The 19,484-nt window shown below is 41.4% G+C and overlaps 1 protein-coding gene across 2 annotated transcripts in view; it reads right to left on the bottom strand.

Annotated features, from left to right (window-relative positions):
• The window catches only part of LOC126251372 (acyl-protein thioesterase 1), a 127,975-nt gene that overhangs the window by 63,984 nt on the left and 44,507 nt on the right, over window positions 1–19,484 (bottom strand). Inside the window, exon 3 of one of the 2 annotated variants that reach the window (XM_049951755.1) lies at window positions 16,252–16,317. The exons of the other annotated variant lie outside the window; for it this stretch is intronic. Within the exon in view, the coding sequence (XP_049807712.1) occupies window positions 16,252–16,317 (66 nt within the window). The remainder of the gene's footprint in view (window positions 1–16,251; window positions 16,318–19,484) is intronic. 2 annotated transcript variants of the gene reach the window in all.

Raw genomic sequence — 19,484 nt, 5'->3', positions numbered from 1 at the left:
AGGGTACGGTAAGAGGTAGTCGAACACCTGGCGGAGAATGTAGTTCTGTTGCTTCAGTCTTGGGAGGTACTGAGTTACGAGGGGAATGCTCCTCTGTAGCCCCGAGACTGGAAAGATATGGCATGGGAGATTTGTTTTTGTACAAAGTTGGGAAGATAATTACGGTACTCCAAGATATGCTTAGTTTGTAAAGTATCCAGCATTCTTTTGATATGCCAGTGAACTTCCAGTTGACTTTTCTTCAAGTAATGTACTATGCTACATATTTACTGTCTACAATCTGTAGCCTTATTCTGTCTCATTGGGTTAAACCCCAACAATATCTCCACTTCGACAATGTTACTCATTCCAGACCAAGAAATCCCTTCCATACAGCCTAGCCACCCGTGAACATTATATCTATAGTGATGAGCAGTCCCTCTCAAAATATTTTAAGGGTCTCACTGAGGCCTTCACAGTCCAAAATTACCCTCCCAACCTTGTACAGAAACAGGTCCCATGGTTTATCTCTCCAGTCGCCCACTACCTCCAGAAGTCCCACTTTCTCTCTTGACTCAGTACTACCCACGATTGGACCAACTGAATCACATTCTCTGTCATGCTTTCAACTACATCTAGTCGAGCCCAACTATCCTTCCTATCCCTCTCACAGTGGTATTCTCCCACCCACCCAAACTAAACAATATCCTCGTTCATCCCTATTCAAACCCTGCTCCCAAATCCTTACTTCGAGGCTCAATCTCTGTAATACACCTAAATACAAGAACTGTCCCATACATCCTCCCACCACCACATACTCCAGTCAGGTCACAAGCATCACCTTTCCCATAAAAGGGAGTCATGTGGTCTATAAACCTGGAATCGTGTGATCTGCAGATCAAGTTGCAACTACTCTGCTGCATTCTACATGGGCACGACAAGCAACAAACTGTTTGTCCACATGAATGGCCAATGACAAACTGAGGCTACGAAGCAGCTGGACCACCCAATTTCAGAGCACGCTGCCCACCACCACGTTCTTTACTCCAGTGAATGCTTCACAGGATGCACCATCTGGATCCTTCCTACCAATACCAGCTTTTCTGTTTTGCACAGATAGGAACTTTCCCTGCTATATATTCTACGTTCCTGTAAACTCCCTGGCCTCAACATTTGTTAATCACTGTCCTTCACTCACCTATACCCTTCCCTGCTCTACACAGCCCTCTACTCCAACAATGCACCCACACTCTAACTTCCCATGCACCTAGTTGCCCCCTACCCTCTTCCAATCATGTCCCTGAATGTGCACACTACAAGCAGCACTTTACTGTCCCCCACCCCTACCCTGCCATCACTCCCCCTCCCCACCCCAGCCTCCTCCTTAGCCCCACCACTCAGAATGCTTCTCCCACCATGTGCAATTGCTTGCAGTCTGGCCTCGGGGAGGGGGGGGGGGGAGATCGTGTGTGTGTGTGTGTGTGTTTCAAAATAAGGCCTTTTGGCCGAATGCTCACTTGTTTAACAGCCTGTTTGCTTTTTGTTGTGCATGTCTGTGACTCAACATCTCAACTATACGGTTAGTATAGCAATCTATTCTTTTCATAATATTGTTATTATTGGGTTCTAGGGTTTTTTAATGATCCTTATCTTTACTTTCCTGATATTTTCTAGTGCACCTTTCCAATCCATAACCACTGGATCTCATGCATATAAGGTTTCCTGACTTGACTGTTGTAATGTTGCACCTTTGTACTGTTATTATTTGAATCCTAAAGCTTGATATATTATGTGTGCTTACTGGGCATTAAATATTTCATATTTTACAACAGTGAATATTCACGAGTATGTGGGAATCTCTGAGAAATTTTACACACTGCTGCCACTTCGTAAATGCATACTGTCTTTCAACATGATGCAATAACATGCAGAACTACTTCTAAACGTTATAACTTGATGTAAACATACGGCACAAAGGGTATCAATAAACAATCCTAATCCTTGTGAGACTTCAAGGCAAATATTTATAATTAAATTCTGAGAGCTGACACTACATGGTTTTGTCTCCTGACTTAACATATTAAAGCGTACAAAGAAGTGCACTATGTAAGTCAGTTCCTCCCAAATAAACTAATAAATCTGGAATTCTAACAAGTTCAAAAGGAAATTGACTACATAAGCTACTACTACTACTATAAATTATGTAATTAGCTAGGCTCTAATACTGATTTTCTCAATTAAAGAATTGAGAATTCTTGTTAGCTGCATCACAAGTAACAACTTTCATTGTAAAGCTGCATGACATATAAGAGTGTATTTTAAAGAGGTCTCTGTGATTACAGATCCAGGGAACTTCTTTATTTTTTAATATCCATGTACTCATGTAAACATTAAGCTGAAAAATAATAAGATATACAGCAGCCTTTTTAATATAGGTAGCTTAGGAAGCAGCATGTATTTTCAAAATAGAGCATTCCCTGCTAATTTACAAAGTTACATTTATCTGGTGTAAGTTCAAACAGTATAGTGTGGTGATAATTTATTGTGGGTACAGCTCACACATTGAGTTTTGATGGGTTTTTTCTTCTTTTTTCTGTTAATGTTTATATCTTCACTCCTTCCAGATCTCTAAAGGTTATCCTTGCTGGAGGAATCTGATGAACATGAATGAATGACACACTAATCACTTACTCTAAAGGGAGAATATCAACTCAGACTATTGATTTAATTCAATCCCTTTATTTAGTTTCACATGCAACAGTAATGTTAATATAATTTTTCTATCCATTCTCATGAGCAGCAGATAGGCCTGTTTTTATTTGCAACCCTATAGTTCACTTAAAGAGGGATGAAAGGAGATCTATTAAAACTTTTCTGGCAGCACTTCGGCTTCCCTTAAGGATGTCTTGGCGATTTGTTACATTGTTTTCAAGACTCTGGAAATAGTTATTGGGTCTATTCACACTCTGAAAGCTCCACTAACAAACAAATGTAACTACTTCTCAAAAAGAGTCAGACACTTTATAATGTGGACTATTTATTGATATACCTACAGCTAAGATTTTATTCAGTTTCATTAAAAGGACACTAATTCATTATTCATGGCGGCTCTGTTACAGAGAAACAACTTTTAGCTCTAACAAGCTAAACGTGCACACAAGATTTTCACACCCAATAAAGTATGGATCACAAACCAGTAGTTTTTAAACCCCAATTTCTATATTTCACCACTGTTATTACCACTGTGTCCTAATTAGACCTAGGATTTGTAAGAGCAAGAAATGTGATGAAAAAAGTGTAATGTTTTAGGAGATAAAGGAGCAAATTCCAAGAACAAAATTTATGGAAAACATACACAAACCACTTACCACAGACCGTTCCCTCCCCCGCCCCCAATAGAATTCACTCAAGCAACAAAAAATCTTGTGACATATAATTTGATAGTCTGATCTATTCCAGCCACACATGCAGAAGAATTTTTAAAATAATAAAGTTCAACATTTCTAGGTTTTATTGAGTGAGATTGCATCTGCAATCACTCAGAAAATATTTTCAAACAGAAAAGGCACATACCAGATCATAAATGAAAGACGTGCATATGCTGTTTTTAATATTAATTAATATTCTTGTTCATTGCCATGTCCTCCACTTTAGAGTTTTTGCGTAAGTTTCACTCAAGCTGCTGTTGTGTAATAATTTTAAGCACATCTTTCACATCTGTCAAAATGGTTCACTGTGTTTCTTTATTAAAATACTTTTCCTCAGGTTTCTTATAGCTGATGTCAGTCGAAGGAGTTTGTGTGTGACAAAGGTCATCTTGCATTTCTTGCTTATCTGACAGTTCTTTAACGTTTCTTACAGTTTGTTAATCAATACCTGGCAAGCCACCTGAGAGGGTATGGCAGTGGGAACTTCTGGTTCCATTTGTGTATCGTGTGTAGGAAGAATGATTGTTGTTTAACTAAGAATTAGCTCTAATTTCTCAAATTGTATAGTTGTGGTCATTTTGTGAGACTTATGTGAGAGGACGTACTACAGGGTGGTTATAATTAAACTTTCACTGTTTGAGTCAGTGGATCGACAGAAAGCTATTTACCATGTGGGTACCCAACTTTACAGGAATGTTATTCAGACTGTGTGCTGCAGGATTTGTGTTGTTGGTAACGTTAAGTGTTAGACGCTGGTACTGGAGCTGTGACATAGGGAGTAGAAACAAGCATCAATGCGCATTACAGTTACAGTCAACATGGGTCTGTAAAAGGTAATTAGGGCTTTACTCATGAAGCTGTTTTGTCAAAACAGCAGCAAAAATGCAGCTGCATTAAACAAATACAGAGAGATGATCTTTCCACATGGGTATTGAAGGACAAGATTCAGAAGCTTGAATTAACTGGCGATGTGAGAATTGCTCTGGGTAGAGGCTGATGGCCAACTGTGCCACAAATTGGTGAAGAAGTTGCTGTTGCCATGGCCGAGAATGCTGGACATATCTTGAAGCAGTGCATGAGGTGTCATGACAGCTGAACATTCAATGGTCCACCATTTGAAAAGTGCTGCAAACAATTGTGAAATGCTATCTCTAGTGCAGTTCCATAGTGTCATAGATGCAGACGGTCATTCCACTGAGCACATTTGTAACCTAGAACATAAGCATGGTATGCAATTAACAAATGTTACCCTCTCATGTGGAAATAAAAATGTGTTTCTTTCCATCTTTTATTCATTAGCTCTCTTCTGTCCTCCCAAGTAGTGTAAGTTTAATTATAACTACTCTGTATGTTGTCCGACACTTTCCAAAATGTATTCTCTCATAATTTCAATAGTAAATCTCTCTGTGATGCACAATGCCTCTCTTGTTGAGCACATATGTAAGGCTGATTGAATGATCCTGTGAGGAAATGCACCATTCTTCACTGGATCTGCTCTATTTCTTCCATTCATCCTACCTGGTAAGGGTCTCACACTGATAAGCAATACACAAGAATTCGCCAAACAAGTATTTTGTAAGCAACTTCTTTCATGGATGACTTACATGTCCTTAAGATTCTTCCTATGAATCACAGTCTGGCATCTGCTATTTCTATTTGTTTTATGTGTCATTCCCCTTAACACTGCCCGATTGTTATTTCCAGATATTTTGTGATATATATTGTTTCCGGCAATCTGTCGTCAATGGTGTAGCTGTGCAGTAGCGGATTTCTACTCCTGTGTATGCACAGCATCTTACATTTACTTGCATTCAGGGGTGCCTACCTTCTTAAAGACAAACTAATCATTTGTTAACAGCCTTATGGAGCTTCCAAAATTTCCCACTAGATCACTAATGGACCGATCACACTTCCTTGGGTACTCCTGAAATTACTGTTACATCTGTCAATTCTGTTCCATTTAGAGTCACATGTTGAGTACTATCTGAAAGGAACTGTTAAATCTAGTTCAAATCAGGTCTGATACTTAATAAGGTCTTATATTTTTCAGTACATGACTGTTTCAAATGCCTTTCTGAAGTAAATGAATTTAGCGTCAACCTGAGCACTGTGTGAGTGCCGTCGCTCTCATTGATGGAAAGAGCAAGCAGAGTTTTTCATGATCTCTGTTTACGGAACCAATGTTGATTTTTAGAGAGAAGATTTTCGCTCTCCAAAAAACGTCATAATACGTGAGCATAAAACATTCTACAAATCTACAACAGATTTATATCAGTGACATAGGCCTATAATTATGTTTATCTGCCTTACGACCCTTCTTGAAAACAGGAATAACCTGTGTTTTTTCCAGACGCTTAGTACCCTTGGTTACACCAGCAACCTACGATAAACTGCTGACAGAAGCAGAGCAAATTCTTTTGCGCAACCTCTGCAGAATTTTACAGGTATCTCATCTGGTCTAGAAGCCTATCCGCTACTAACAAGGAACCCTTTGAGTGTGAGATTGTAAAAGGCCAATGATGTTTACAGCATTCAACACCCTACAAATTGTTTACCATGCAACCACTATATTGTCTGCTAATGGCAGAAGGGGGGTGGGATTGGAGGTATTCAATGGTGAGCACTGCATGAGCCCATGGACTGTAGCTGAACTGCTTAGTTGATGAATAAATAAAAAATAAAAACACAAACCCACATACAAACCGCACAAGGTGAGTGGTTTCCTTTAATCAAAATGTATTTACATTCTACCAGAACTTTTCACAGCATTTAAGATACCAGCAGTAAAGATCAGTGAGCATACATTGGTAGAGGCTCTACATGTGTAGCTCCTAGACATGTCTTCTTCTTCTTCTTCATCATCTCCAAGTAACTGCTGCAATCTGTGTCGATTTGAACCTGCTTACCATATTGAAGCCTTCTTCTACAACTTTAAACTTCCATACTTCCCTTCAATGCTAAATACATAATTCTGTGCTGCCTCAGGATGTGTCCTATCAACCGAGCCTCTCTTTTACTCTCACAAAAGTTGTGCCATAGATTTCAGTTTATCCAATTTGATTCAATACCTCTTCATTAATTATCCAACACTGTCTATTACCCTTGTTTTACTTTAGTTGATGATGTTAATCTGTTAAACTCTTTTCTGCTTAACTGCTCTTCCAAGTTCTTTGCTATATCTGACAGAATTATATCACCAGCAAATTTTTGCTTCATCTCCCAGCACTTTCTCCAAACTTCTACTTGGTTTCCTTTACCACTTGCTCAGTGTACCATTTGAGTTTCCTCAGGTATAGGCTACAACCCTGTCTCATTTCCTTCTCAATTACTGCTTCCCTTTCATGTCCTTTGACTTACTGCATTTTGGTTTATGCACTAGTAGTCAATAACCCAAAGTGCATTAAGGTCAAGACTGCCAAAACCTTTCTCTAAATATACAAATGGTATAAACATAAGTTTGCCTTTCGTGTAAGATAAATCAGTACATCAACACAGTGTCATGTGTTCCTTTTTTTCACCAGAACTGAAACTATTTTCTACCAGCTTTTTTTCTTCTGTACACAATTTGAATCAGTATTGTGCACCTATTACTTTTTAAATTAATAGTTCTGAACCCCCCCCCCCCCCCGCCCCGTGAACCATGGACCTTGCAGTTGGTGGGGAGGCTTGCGGGCCTCAGCGATACAGATAGCCGTACCGTAGGTGCAACCACAACGGAGGGGTATCTGTTGAGAGGCCAGACAAACGTGTGGTTCCTGAAGAGGGGTAGCAGCCTTTTCAGTAGTTGCAGGGGCAACAGTATGGATGACTCACTGATCTGGCCTTGTAACACTAACCAAAACGGCCTTGGGTCAGGCGAATACAGGGTTATAAATACAAAGTCAAATAGGGGTAATGCAGGAGTAGGTTTAATAATGAATAAAAAAATAGGAATGCGGGTAAGCTACTACAAACAGCATAGTGAACGCATTATTGTGGCCAAGATAGACACGAAGCCCACGCCTACTACAGTAGTACAAGTTTATATGCCAACTAGCTCTGCAGATGACGAAGAAATTGAAGAAATGTATGATGAAATAAAAGAAATTATTCAGATAGTGAAGGGAGATGAAAATTTAATAGTCATGGGGGACTGAAATTCAGTAGCAGGAAAAGGGAGAGAACGGAACGTAGTAGATTAATATGGATTGGGGCTAAGAAACGAAAGAGGAAGCCGCCTGGTAGAATTTTGCACAGAGCACAACTTAATCAGAGCTAACACTTGGTTCAAGAATCATAAAAGAAGGTTGTATACATGGAAGAAGCCTGGAGATACTGACAGATTTCAGATAGATTATATAATGGTAAGACACAGATTTAGGAACGTGTTTTAAATTGTAAGACATTTCCAGGGGCAGATGTGGACTCTGACCACAATCTATTGGTTATGAACTGTAGATTAAAACTGAAGAAACTGCAAAAAGGTGGGAATTTAAGGAGATGGGACGTGGATAAACTGACTAAACCAGAGGTTGTACAGAGTTTCAGGGAGAGCATAAGGGAACAATTGACAGGAATGGGGGAAAGAAATACAGTAGAAGAAGAATGGGTAGCTCTGAGGGATGAAGTAGTGAAGCTTTCTCTAATATTTCTATCTTTCCAGTATGTTGTATGCTCTTACAGCCTTGCATTTGTCCACTAGCCATTATTGTTTTGCTATTTTGCAATTTTGTCAACCTATTTTTTGACACCTGTTTTCCCTTATGCTTTATTCATTTTTATATTTTTTCCTTTTGTCATTTAAACTGAGTATCCTCAATGTTATCCAAGGATTAATACTTGGTACAGTCTTTTTTTCTATTTGATTCTCTGTCGCATTCACTATTTCCTCTCTCAAAGCAACACATTCATCTTCTATTGTACTTCTTCCCTTGTTTCAATCCATTGTTGCTTAACACTCCCTCTGAAATTCTCAATGACTTCTGATTCTTTCAATTTATTCAGGTCTCACCTCCATAATTTCCTACCTTGCTGTAATTTCTTCAGTTTTAATCTTCAGTTCATAACCAATAAAATGTGATCAGAGTGCACGTCTGCCCCTTACAGGTTAAATTCTGGTTCTGAAGCATATATTTTATCATATAATCTATCTGAAACCTTGTGGTGTGTCCTGGTCTCTTCCACATATTCATCAGTCTTTCGTGATTCTTAAACCAAATGTTAGCAATGATTAAATTATGCTCTGTATAAAATTCTAACAGGCAGCTTCCTCTTTTATTCCTTTCCCAGTCCATGTCCCTCTACTATTTTTCCTTTTCTTAAATTTTCCTCCCCATAACTATAGTATCCCCCTCTCAGACAGCATATAAAAGGTCAAGCAGAGACAAGTTTCTGTGGAGCCTAAGTTCAAAGGTGAGATACAAGTGACAAGTATAAGGCTCTATTTCCTCCACAGAGACTGAACTAGAAAAGGCTATCAGAACATTTAAAGTGAGCTGCAGGACTCAATGGGTTATTCCTGGAGCTTATTAAACACCTGGGACCACGCACTAATAACAGTTCTACCACATACTTTGAGCACCAACCAAGTTCCTAGGCAGATGAAGATATCCAAAACACTTGTCATTTTAAAACCACAAGATGACCCAGCAAGCTGTTGCCCAGCAGCAGAATTTATGATCATACTGATGAGGTTCTCTCTATTTATCAGGCAGGGTTCTGTACAGAGCATAGCTGCTGTGACCAAGCTCTGGCCGTAACCTCATATATTTAAGGAGCAATAGGCCATCACTACTAAGCTGTTTGACGATGTCACAGTGTTCATTTTGGATTTAAGCGTCTTAGATGAACAAAGAGAAGAGTACAATAAATTGAACAAGCTGTACTCATCACTGTGTGTAATGTACCGAGACCGAAACTGCTACTGCTTGTGGAATGGTCACTGTAGTAACCTGCTCTGCCAGTGATTTTCGTAGTTTTCAAAATTTATTCATGTAAATTATAGGAGTGGGCTTACTTTTTTTTGTTCTTGCTTTGCACACTGTTTTCTTTAGCATTTTAACAATTTTCTATTTTTACATTTATTTTGGTTTGTTATATTATCAAACTACATTTCTTTCTTCACCATACATCAAGTAACATAACAATTTTGCAGGAAGTATTAGGACTAGGACCCTTTTCTACTTCTGTTGAATCAACAACTGATGAGTTAACATTAAGTTTTCCAATGAAAATATCACACTGCAAAGAAAAGAATATTCCAGAATACATTCCCTCTTTGTTTGTTAATGAACGTGAGTTGTAACAGGAGGATGGCAGAGATGAGACAGTAGGTGAGTTTCCAGGCTTCCTAGTGCCACATAGCATATCCAATGAGGTTGAAGACTCCTGTATAGACACACTTCAGATGAAGAAGCTTAAATTCAATGGGACAACAAGTTGTTCCTGGAGGCATGTTGCCACTTCGAGGATATAATCGACAAGGAAGATACTCATCACTTAGGAAACAGCTTGGTTGATAGATGCAGGTTTTTACAACATTCTACCAATAGAAGTGTAAATGAAGCCACAAAAGTCTTTCAATGAAACACCACTGACATTTACAGTTGATTAACAATGATTAAAAATATTTAATTTTGACCAGATCACACAAATTTTCAGAACAACTCTGCTGTATAACAGTTCGCTTTGATGTCCAGTGGGATATTTCTGTCTCTCTTACAGTTTTTCTAAATCAAAATGGTGAGTTGACTTTTGAACACTAAACACAAACATCCAACAAGTCTCAGAAAGGGTATCAGAAATTTGTCATAAAAGAGTTAAAGATGCAGAAAATGGGGGAAAACACTCATAGCTGTCTAACAAGTAACGCCTCAGATCACATTAAAGGTTGTGAGATTCCTCTTATTTCAGACACTATTTATTTGTCCTTTTTCACAGTATATTTGAGTACTGCATTTAAGATGAATAAGTTGTTTGTCTTGACTAGTGATACAGATCACTAGAGCAACTAGTCTGGAGGCAATTCCCACAGCTGACAAGCAGACAGCAAGACTTGTCAACCATATGCCACCATACATGTGCTAGTGGTGTGAGGTGCCAAACAAGGCATAAAAACATATCTATCATAGCAGTTGTTGATGCTGGGGACCACCCATCATTTAGGCATGAAACAACAACTCTTTCTGTATCAAACAGTAATTATTACAATCCAATTTTAACACAATAAATGTTTGGGGCAGTCTATTCATTAAAGCTCCTTTACTACCATTACACTATGCAGTAGACTAATTGCAATAAGAAAAAAATGATGATGGAGACACTACCACCAAAACCATACGAAATTTTCTAGCAATTCTTGTTGGGAGCCAAGAAAGTGCATCGCAGCATTAGGATTTACTCCTGGTTTTGAACCTTGTGTCAGCCACAGACTATTTTCAGTATTCTATAAAACTAAGTGTACCAAAACTGAATAATTGTGAATTATTCAAATGTATTTATCAATACAAACACCATAATGGCATCATAGAAAATGATTAAAAATGGATTTTGTACTCTTACTTCTAATCATAGCTACATAATTAGAATTTTTCCAGTTCTGGACATTTCCAGAGCTGGAAATTATCTGCTATGAGGAACATCATCAGCGGCAGAACTGCATAGAACAGGGGTAGAAGGAAATCCTATGCATTCATTCACAAAGATATGCCAAGAAATGTCTACCTTGTCCCTTGCAGACTTAAGTGAAAATGCAAGATCAGTTGAACTGCACATTTATGTCACCTCCTACGGCTATTAGGAATATATAGAGAGTTTTAGTACATGAGGGGAACTTGCAATTTTTCTTTAATGCTGGAGTTGTTCTTCCAAGCTCCACCATTACTTCACAAAACACTGTTTTTGAGAAATCATCTTAGAGAAACCAAAGTTAGTCATGGAGTAACCTAGTGGTAATGGGTATTACTTTTGTTTGGTTTGTTGTTGCTTTGTAATTTAACAACACACACACACACACACACACACACACACACACACACACACACACACACACACACGACTGCAGTCTCAGGCAACTGAAACCACAGTACGAGCAGCAGCACAAATACATGAAGGGAGTGGTGACTGGGTGGGAGTACGGAGGATGCTGGGGCGGGGAGGGGGAGGGATAGTATGTTGGGGTTGGTGGACAGTGAGGTGCTGCTGAGTAGACAGAGGGTAGGGGAAAGCTGGGGAAGGGGGCAGGGGGGGGGGGGAGTAGTGGAAAAGGACAGACGTAAAAAGACTGGGCATGATGGTGGAATGGGAACAGGGAAGGGCTGGATGGGTGAGGACAGTGAATAATGAAGGTTGAGGCCAGGACGGTTAAAGGAACATAGGATGTATTGCAGAGAAAGTTCAGAAAAGCTGGTGTTAGTAGAAAGGGTCCATATGGTACAGCCTGGGAAGCAGTCACTGAAATTTAGAATGTCATTTTTGGCAACGTGTTCAGCAACAGGGTGGTCCACTTGCTTCTTGGCCACAGTTTGTAGGTGGCCATTCATGCAGACAGACAGCTTGTTGGTAGTCATGTCCACATAGAATGCAGCACAGTGTTTGCAGCTTAGCTTGTAGATCACATGACTGGTTTCACAGGTAGCCCTACCTTTGATGGGAAAGGTGATGTTTGTCACCATACTGGAGTAGGTGGTGGTGGGAGTGTGTATGGGACAAGTCTTACATCTAGGTCTATTACAGGTGTATGAGCTATGAGGTAAGGGGTTGGGAGCAGGGGTTGTGTAAGGATGAACTAGTATATAGTGTAGGTTCGGTGGGCAGCGGAATACCACTGTCGGAGGGTTGGGAAGGATAGTGGGCAGAACATTTTTCATTTCAGGGCACGACAAGAGGTAGTCAAAACCCTGGCAGAGAATGTAATTCAGTTGCTCTCGTCTTGGGTGGTACTGTGTTATGAGGGGAGTGCTCCCCTGTGGCAGGACAGTGGGATTTTGGGAGGTGGTGGGAGACTGGAAAGATATGGCACAGGAATTTGCTTTTATACGAGGTTGGGACGATAACAGTCTGTGGAGGCTTCAGTGAGACCATCAGTATATTTCGAGAGGGACCGCTCATCACTGCAGATGCAAGGTTGCTTCTTGATGGGGGAGAAGTTGTTGAGGTTTCGGAGGAATGCGGGTAGGGTGTTGTCAACCTTGATCCAGATCATAAAGATGTCAGCAATGAATCTGAACCAGATGAGGGGTTTCGGATTCTGGGTTTTTAGGAAGGATTCCTCTAGACCGCCTATGATTAGGTTGCCATAGGGTGGTGCCACACAGGTTCCCATAGCCGTAACCTGGATTTTTATGTAGGTAATGTCTTCAAAGGAGAAGTAATTCTGGGTGAGGATATAGTTGGTCATGGTGACTAGGAAGGAAGTTTTGATTTGGAAACTGTCGCGCAGTGGGACTAGCAGTAAGGTCATGGGCTTTAGGAATGTTAGTGTAAAGGGGGGGGGGGGGAGGGGGGCATCAATAGTGACAAACAGGACACCGTGCGGTAAGGGGACAGGAACTGTGGAGAGTCGGTGGAGGAAATTGTAGGTATCTTTTAAATAGGAGGGTAGGTTCCGGTTAATGGGTTGAAGGTGTTGGTCTGTGAGAGAAGAGATTCTCTCAGTGGGGGCACAGTAACCAGCCACAATGGGGTGTCCTGGGTCGAGAGGTTTATGGACTTGAGGAAGCATGCAGAAGGTGGAAGTGGAGGGAGTGGTAGGGGTGAGTAGAGATATGGGCTCTGGCGATAGGTTCTGGGATGGGCCTATGGATTTGAGTAGTGACTGGAGATGCTGCTTGATTTCTGGAATGGGGTCAATGTGGCATGGTTTGTAGGTGGAAGTATCTGACAGCTGACGGAGCCCTTCTGCCACGTAATCCTTGCGGTTCAAATCAACAATGGTGGTGCCTTTGTCTGCAGGTAGGATTATAAGATCAGGATCTGTTTTTAGATGGTGGACTGCGGTTCTTTCTGTGGATGTTAGGTTAGTTTGCATGTTGAGGGATTTGGGGAATGATGGTGAAACAAGGTTCAAGGTTAAGAAATTCTGGAAAGTAACGGGACGATTTGGGAGCAGTGGAAGTGGATCACGCTTGGATGGAGGAGTGAACTGAGTTAGGTAGGGTTTAGTATTGGTCTTTGGTTGAGTCTGATAGGTGAAAGTGTTTCCACTGTAGCAATGGGCAGTATGGCTGAAGGTCTTTAACAATTCCTGCACGACTGAATTCGGGAGTGGGGCAACAGGTGAGGCCTTTGGAAAGGACTGATATTTCTGTGGGACTAAGACTTCTGGATGAAAGGTTGATGGCTGTGTTATGGATCTGTTTAGATTCTAGATTCCGTGTGGTGGTGGGAGTGAGATTTGGAGGATGGCGAAAGTGTAGGAGGACTGCGGGACACTGTCAGGTATGAGGGCATGCGGGGAGGTTTAGAGGTTGGTGTACAGGTGGTGGACTGTGGTACTCCAAGGTGGGAGTAGGATGTGAGCAGGATGGAGAGCCTTTTGAGGTGGCATTGTGCATGTTGCTGAAGTTCCTGCAGGGCAAAAGTTTCAGTGTGTGTTATGGGTTCCAGGAATTTGAGACTGCACAGCAATTTTGCGGATGGAGAGAAGGTACGGCAAGGAGGTTTGGGCTTGGTTGGTATGGTTTTGCAGGACTATGTTGGTGAAGGGCCAAGGTCTGACAGAATATGAATAGGTGCAGGTCATTGTGGAAGAAGGGGTCGCAGCTAGAGATGGGTAATTTGATGGTAAGGCCATTTGGGGGGATTGATTCCATGAGCGAAGCAACAACGCAGGAACAGTATGTGGGACACCCTACATTCTCATAACCCTCCTGGCCTCAACATTCGTTAGTCACTGTCTTCAACCATCCGGCCCCTTCCTTGTTCCCATTCCAGCACTACACAGCTGTCATTCCACCATAACATGCGGTCTTTTTACTTCTCTCCTTTTCTGCTACTCCCCCCCTCCCCTCCCCCCCCCTCTGCGCGCGTGCGTGCGTGCGTATGCGACTCAGCAAATCCGTTATATGGTGGGTAGCAACTTTCGTTTTCATAATATTGTTACATTCCATCCTGGATTTTCCATTGTTTGATGGTAATTTTATATTTGCTATTGTATTATATTTAGACTATTAAAATAAATGTTTTTGGCAGTAACATAAGGGAAAAAAATATTTCTTAATTCTTGCCAATGTGTTACTGAATAATGATATAAGTGTACCAGCTAGTTGGCCCATGATATAACACAACATGTTTGCAGTTATATGATTACTTACTTTACATATTTTTTAGTAAGCTGTTTATATGGGAATTCCACAGTAAAATGTGTTTCTGCTAATTTAATCTGTATTTTAATCACTGAAAATTAATGATATGTGATTCATCATTAGTTAAAAGAATGCTGATATACTCTTTTTCCAAGAAGGAAATGCTAGGAAAAATACAAAATTAAATTATACACTGCTGAACCAGAACATTATGACTACTGGCCTACTAGCAATATAAACCTGTCCAGGTGCTAGTGTTACCTGGCGAGGAACGACTGTTAGACGCAAGCACAGTGCATGTTGTATCAGTCAGTGTGCTATCCGTGTGTAGAAAGGGGAAGGTGTGCAATCTGAGTATGGCTGAAGGCAAATTGTGATGGCCTGGAGGCTCTGAATAAGCATTTCAGAAACTGCACAACTTGTCAGGTGTTTGCGGAGTGCTATGGTGAGAGTTTTTAACACGTGGCAAAGCCAAGGAGAAACAACATCCCTATGTCGTGGAGTTGGGTGGCCACACCTCATTACAGTTGTCGCATGTTGTTAGCTGGGCAGACTGGTAAAATAGAACAGGCAGTGAACTGTGGCGGAACTAACATCAGACTGTAATGCTGGGCAGCGAAAAAGTGTCTGAACACAGTGCACCGAACTCTTCTAACAATGGGCCTCCACGGTCGACGACCCATGCATGCCAATGTTAATACCGTTACATCGACATCTACAACTGAAATAGGCATGTGAGCATTGGCACTGGATGGTGGCACAGTGGCAGAGTGTTGCATGGTCTAATGAATACCGATACCTTCTTCAATACCGATGGGAGGGTGTGAATCCATCGTCTTCCAGGGGAACAGCTCCTTGATGCCTGTACAGTGGGGCGGAGACAAACTGGCAGCAGCTCCAGTTTGCTGTGGGAACATTCAGGGTGGCATCCACAGGTACAGTGGAGCTCATGCAAGGCACCTTGACATCCAAGGAGTAGTGTACACTGGTTGCAGACCACATACACCCCTTATGACGATCATGCTTCCCGACGGCAATGGCATTTTTCAACAAGATGATGTGCCACGTAATAAGGCCACGTGTGTGATGGAGTGGTTCGAGGAACATACTGGCACATTCCAGTTATGTTCTGTCTCCCCAGTTTGACAGATCTGAACCTGATTGAACATATCTGGGATGAGATTGAAGGTGGCATCAGAGCCCATCGTGGTTCCCCTGGAATTCACAGGACTAGGTGACTGTGTGTGTGTGTGTGTGTGTGTGTGTGTGTGTGTGTGTGTGTGTGTGTGCATGTGTGCGTGCGCGCGCGCGCACAGGTGTGGTGCCAACTCCCTCCAGTGACCTCCCAAGACCTCACTGCTTCCTTGCCATGTCACGTTGCCACTTGTTGTCTGTGCCAAAGGTGGACATACTGGCTGTCGGATGGGTGTTCATAATGTTCTGGTTTATCAATGTATATATTCCAGCGGTGTATTGCTACTTCTTTTCCAAATATGGCTGTAAAATATTATTCGGTTTGGAGCAGACAACAAATTTAATGTGCCTCAATTCTTCAAACTTACGCTGTTGGGCAAATTACTTTGACATGAGGTGACCTTATCGCCCCCATTCCACTTGCCCATCCATGCCTGAAACAGATAAGAATCACCTTTATCACTCTAATGTCCCTCAAAAGGTAAGCTATGTTAACAAGACATTTTTGTATCAAATCTCTTAATAAATACAGTAAGTGAAGAAAATTCACTGAAAAATCAATTTTGCTTCAGATATAAAAGAAAGATAGCACTGTAGATTTGTTTTAATAATGTATTATCTTCTGTATTTTGATGATTTTTCATCTAAAACTAAGTTTTATACTTCGTACAAATAATTTTTTCAAGACTCTAATATTATATCTTCTTTCCACTGTGAATTGGGTTAAAATGTGTAATACAATCAGGATTTATTTACCTGATTTTTAAGATGTTAATTACATACGGAACATCAGTAACATTAACTGACACCATTCAACATCATTTTAAAGGGGAAAAGAGTTTGCGCCGAGATTTTACCGTATTTCCTCTTTGAAGAACAGCAACTTTGATGAAATACTACTTCTTTTTCATTTGATGGAAAGGAACTGTAACATTTCAATGAATTATCATGGAAACTCTCCAGACTTTCCATGCAGAAATTAAATGCAAAACCAGTGTTTATTAAAATTACTATAGTAACGGTACAACTGAAAGCAGGACTAAACAAAGGCATAAAAAAAATTTAGAATAATTCATTCTACAAGAGCTACGAAGAAAAAAGTGTAGGTGAAGCTTTGAGGACTGGAACAACGTACAGAGAAAATGTCTGGAAATATACAACAACTGAAATGAAAAGCGAATGAAGAAATGAACAATTTAAGATTAATTGTTTTATTTTCTTAGCAAGCTGCATGAACAATCTTTTGAAATATTAATATTTTCAGCAACAGAATGGCAAAAGTCTTATTTGTAACAATTCTGAAACATAACATTAGAGACTAATAAAAGTTAATGGTTTAATTAATTAACTATGTGAAGCCTTCTATGTGGGAATGATCAGCAACAAATTGTCCATTCATATGAACAGACACAGGCAGACAGTGTTTGTTGGTAATGAGGATCACCCTGTGGCTAAACATGCCTTGGTGCATGGCCAGCACATCTTGGCACAGTGTTACACCGTCCGGGTTATCTGGATACTTCCCACTAACACCAACCTATCAGAACTCCGGAGATGGGAACTTGCCCTTTAATATATCCTCTCTTCCTATTACCCACCACACCTCAACCTCCGCTAATTTCAAGTTGCCGCCGCTCTTACCTCACCTGTCATATATATGTAAAACAAAGATGATGTAACTTACCAAACGAAAGCGTTGGTATGTTGATAGACACACAAACAAACAGAAACACACACACAAAATTCAAGCTTTCGCAACACACGGTTGCTTCATCAGGAAAGAGGGAAGGAGAGGCAAAGACGAAAGGATTTGGGTTTTAAGGGAGAGGATAAGAAGTCATTCCAATCCCGGGAGCGGAAAGACTTACCTTAGGGGGAAAAAAGGACAGGTATACACTCGCGCGCACACATACACATATTCATCTGCACATATACAGACACAAGCAGACATATGTAAAGGCAAAGAGTTTGGGCAGAGATGTCGGTCGAGGCGGAAGTACAGAGGCAAAGATGTTGTTGAATGACAGGTGAGGTATGAGTGGCGACAACTTGAAATTAGCGGAGGTTGAGGCCTGGTGGGTAACGTGAAGAGAGGATATATTGAAGGGCAAGTTCCCATCTCCGGAGTTCTGATAGGTTGGTGTTGGTGGGAAGTATCGAGATAACCCGGATGGTGTAACACTGTGCCAAGATGTGCTGGCCATGCACCAAGGCATGTTTAGCCACAGGGTGATCCTCATTACCAACAAACACTGTCTGCCTGTGTCCATTCATGCGAATGGACAGTTTGTTGCTGGTCATTCCCACATAGAAAGCTTCACAGTGTAGGCAGGTCAGTTGGTAAATCACGTGGGTGCTGTCACACGTGGCTCTGCCTTTGATCGTGTACACCTTTCGGGTTACAGGACTGGAGTAGGTGGTGGTGGGAGGGTGCATGGGACAGGTTTTACACCGGGGCCGTTACAAGGGTAGGAGCCAGAGGGTAGGGAAGGTGGTTTGGGGATTTCATAGGGATGAACCAAGAGGTTACGAAGGTTAGGTGGACGGCGGAAAGACACTCTTGGTGGAGTGGTGAGGATTTCATGAAGGATGGATCTCATTTCAGGGTAGGATTTGAGGAAGTCGTATCCCTGCTGGAGAGCCACATACGGAGTCCGATCCAGTCCTGGAAAGTATCCTGTCACAAGTGGGGCACTTTTGGGGTTCTTTTGTGGGAGTTATGGGTTTGAGGGGATGAGGAAGTGGCTCTGGTTATTTGCTTCTGTACCAGGTCGAGAGGGTAGTTGCGGGACGCGAAAGCTAGTTTCAGGTTGTTGGTGTAATGATTCAGGGATTCAGGACTGGAGCAGATTCGTTTGCCATGAAGATCTAGGCTGTAGGGAAGGGACCGTTTGATATGGAATGGGTGGCAGCTGTCATAATGGAGGTACTGTTGCTTGTTGATGGGTTTGATGTGGACGGATGTGTGAAGCTGGCCATTGGACAGATGGAGGTCAATGTCAAGGAAAGTGGCATGGGATTTGGAGTAGGACCAGATGAATCTGATGGAACCAAAGCCAGCTTCATCCTGACTCATAACTTCTTCACTTTCGAAGGCCAGACATACCAACAATTCAAGGGAACAGCCATGGGTACCAGGATGGCCCCCTCATACGCCAACCTATTTATGGGTCACTTAGAGGAAGCCTCCTTGGTTAACCAGGCCAGCCAACCCAAAGTATGGTACAGATTTATTGATGAAATCTTCATGATCTGGACTCACAGTGAAGAAGAACTTCAGAATTTCCTCTCCAACCTCAACTCCTTTGGTTCCATCAGATTCACCTGGTCCTACTCCAAATCCCACCAGGCCTCAACCTCTGCTAATTTCAAGTTGCCGCCACTCATACCTCACCTGTCATTCAACAACATCTTTGCATCTGTACTTCCGCCTCGACGGACATCTCTGCCCAAACTCTTTGCCTTTACATATGTCTGCTTGTGTGTGTGTGTGTGTGTGTGTGTGTGTGTGTGTGTGTGCGCGCGCGCGCGAGAGCGAGAGTGTATACCTGTACTTTTTTCCCCCCTAAGTTAAGTCTTTCCGCTCCCAGGATTGGAATGA

The sequence above is a fragment of the Schistocerca nitens genome, chromosome 4 (assembly GCF_023898315.1).
Source record: "Schistocerca nitens isolate TAMUIC-IGC-003100 chromosome 4, iqSchNite1.1, whole genome shotgun sequence".
Taxonomy (NCBI): Eukaryota; Metazoa; Arthropoda; class Insecta; order Orthoptera; family Acrididae; genus Schistocerca; species Schistocerca nitens.
The sequence above is the reverse complement of the archived record's forward strand: the minus strand, read 5'-3'. Positions and strand labels throughout refer to the sequence as shown.